Raw genomic sequence first — 2,300 nt, 5'->3', positions numbered from 1 at the left:
GTGAGATTAAGTTCTTTTGTCATGTTGTCTCTGATCATCATGAAACCCTCCAGCATTTTAAGTTCCCCATTTTCCCTTACTGCCAAGCATTTAGATTAAACGCTTTTATCCAGGGTAACATTTGTGCAGCATCTGTGTTAAAACTTAATTGGTATAGTTAACCTTTCTGAATGTGGAACTTGGGGGGGGGGGGGATTCTAAGAATGCAAAGACTTCCCACGGTTAGAAACCTACAGTGTTGAGAGCCGATGCCAACAAAATTTAGAACGAGATTACTCAGTAAGGGTCACGGGAGAAAGACTAGGGTTCGATAGTCAAGAGATTCAAGTTTTAAATGGACATGTAACTAAAGAGTCACTTTATATTCCTCAAGTTTCCTTGGCTACGGATTTAGGAAATTAAGCACTTAGCATTCAGAAATTTACCCATTTCTGTCCAGCTGCCACCAAGACACAATTGTGTCCCTGGAAGATGTGTAGAGCACTTCCCCAGAAAGACTGTCTTAAGACAAGCTGAAAAAACAAACACTTAATACTTTAATATGATAAAATTTGCAAGACTTTTACATTCACAATTAAAACTCTTGAGACTGCACATCTTTAGCAGAACTGTCATCCTTGGGCATCTTGGTCTTCTTGGGGAGAAGGCTCGCCTGGATATTTGGGATGACACCACCCTCTGAGATCGTGACTCCTGCCAGCAGTTTGTTGAGTTCCTCATCATTTTTCACCGCCAGCAAGATGTGGCGTGGAGCGATGCGGTGCTTCTTGTTGTCACGGCTAGCGTTTCCTGCCAGCTCCAGGATTTCAGCACAGAGGTACTCCAGCACGGCCGAGAGGTACACTGCAGAGCCAGTGCCGACTCGCTCAGCGTAGTTGCCTCTCCTGAGCAGCCTGTGGATGCGACCCACTGGGAAAGTGATCCCTGCTCTGGAGGAACGGGACACTGCAGATTTTGGTTTGGGCACAGCTTTCTTCCCACGGCCAGACATCTTTAGTCTGATCTGAGAAATTCTACAGTCTCGATTAGACTGGAGAGAAAAAAAAAAATTAATTTCAAGTCAATTTAATATTATTTAATCTCAAACTGTAGAACAATTTATTAAACTAGTTGCTGTGTTTGAAATAAAGGCAGACAGAATTTGGGGGCATGAGGTTAAATGGCTTTAAGACCAGCTTCTTACAGCATCCATATATATTAAAAATTATAGCCAACACCAGCTTATAATGCACAATTTAACTAATAAACTCTTTCCTCTTGAGGTGAAAACAGCATCAAACTTTGATTAACACTCACCAGTTTTCTGCACTTCCTTCACATTGAGACAACAGCTACACACTGACACAGAATGCTGCTTTAATATAAGTCAGGCAGTTAGTGTTGATTGATGACACCTGGTTCCTCCAATGCATGGTTCCTCCAACTAGCAGATAAAGATTCAACATACAAAACCTATGTAAAGAGTTTGTGAAGCAGTTTGCAAACAGTGTTCTGTGTTCCACCCATGGACAGATGTCAATCTCCAGCATTTTACCTTACAGACTGTCTGGGATATGTACGAAGCCAATTCCCTCTCACAGACATTGCAATAAACTACAAGTGGAGATTAATCTGATGCAAACGTATACGTTTTACTTTTCTGCACAAGCACACAATTCCCTGCGTGGAGAAAAGTCACATTAGCCAAAAACCTAACACCTCCGTGGGCTGAGTCTGAGCCTGGAAGTTGTGAGGGAGAAATCACAATAACTGGACGATGTGTGCAACTTGTCGCTCCTGGATTTTTATGATGAGAGTGACAGTGGGTTTAGCTGAACATGCTGATACATTGTGTTTAAATTAAGGGAGACACTTTAAAAAAGGGAAAGTGGAGAGAGATTTCAACTTAAGTTTCAGTGGCAGTAAATGCAATTTTGGAGGTGCAACCATCCCGATCGATTAAGTATTTGAGCTCCCACATTGTAACTGTTGTGGGTTAGATTTGTATCTATAATAGGCAGTGGTGGTATTTAATTAAGAACAAGTCCTGCACTTAATTACAATTTTGGGGTACTTGTGCTTGGGTTTTTCCATTATGTTGCAACTTTACACTTCCACTAAACATTGCAGAGGCAAATATTGCACTTTTTAATACACATTTATTTTTAGAACTATAGTAACTAGCAGATAAAGATTCAACATACAAAACCCATGCAAAGAGTTTGTAAAGCAGTTTGCAAACAGTGTTCTGTGTTCCACCCATGGACAGATTATGAGACAACTGGCCTCTGGCCTCTGGCCTCTGGCCCCCCCCCCCTACA

The 2,300-nt window shown here is 41.6% G+C and overlaps 1 protein-coding gene across 1 annotated transcript; it reads right to left on the bottom strand.

Moving 5' to 3' along the window:
- Positions 1–513: 513 nt before the first annotated feature.
- On the bottom strand, positions 514–1,432 carry LOC120791769 (late histone H2A.2.2). The gene is made up of 2 exons (XM_040130434.1): positions 1,297–1,432; positions 514–1,030 (listed from the first exon to the last, which is right to left on the bottom strand). Exon 2 carries the CDS (start codon positions 989–991, stop codon positions 575–577), a length of 417 nt encoding a protein of 138 aa, XP_039986368.1. The 5' UTR covers positions 992–1,030; positions 1,297–1,432; the 3' UTR covers positions 514–574.
- Positions 1,433–2,300: the final 868 nt, after the last annotated feature.

Source organism: Xiphias gladius, chromosome 7 (genome assembly GCF_016859285.1).
Source record: "Xiphias gladius isolate SHS-SW01 ecotype Sanya breed wild chromosome 7, ASM1685928v1, whole genome shotgun sequence".
In the NCBI taxonomy this organism is placed as follows: Eukaryota; Metazoa; Chordata; class Actinopteri; order Istiophoriformes; family Xiphiidae; genus Xiphias; species Xiphias gladius.
Note: the sequence above shows the minus strand (reverse complement) of the source record. Positions and strands in the feature narration are given on the sequence as shown.

Excerpts from the sequence above, each read along its gene's own strand:
- LOC120791769 (XM_040130434.1), bottom strand. The coding sequence starts at position 991 with ATGTCTGGCCGTGGGAAGAAAGCTGTGCCCAAACCAAAATCTGCAGTG.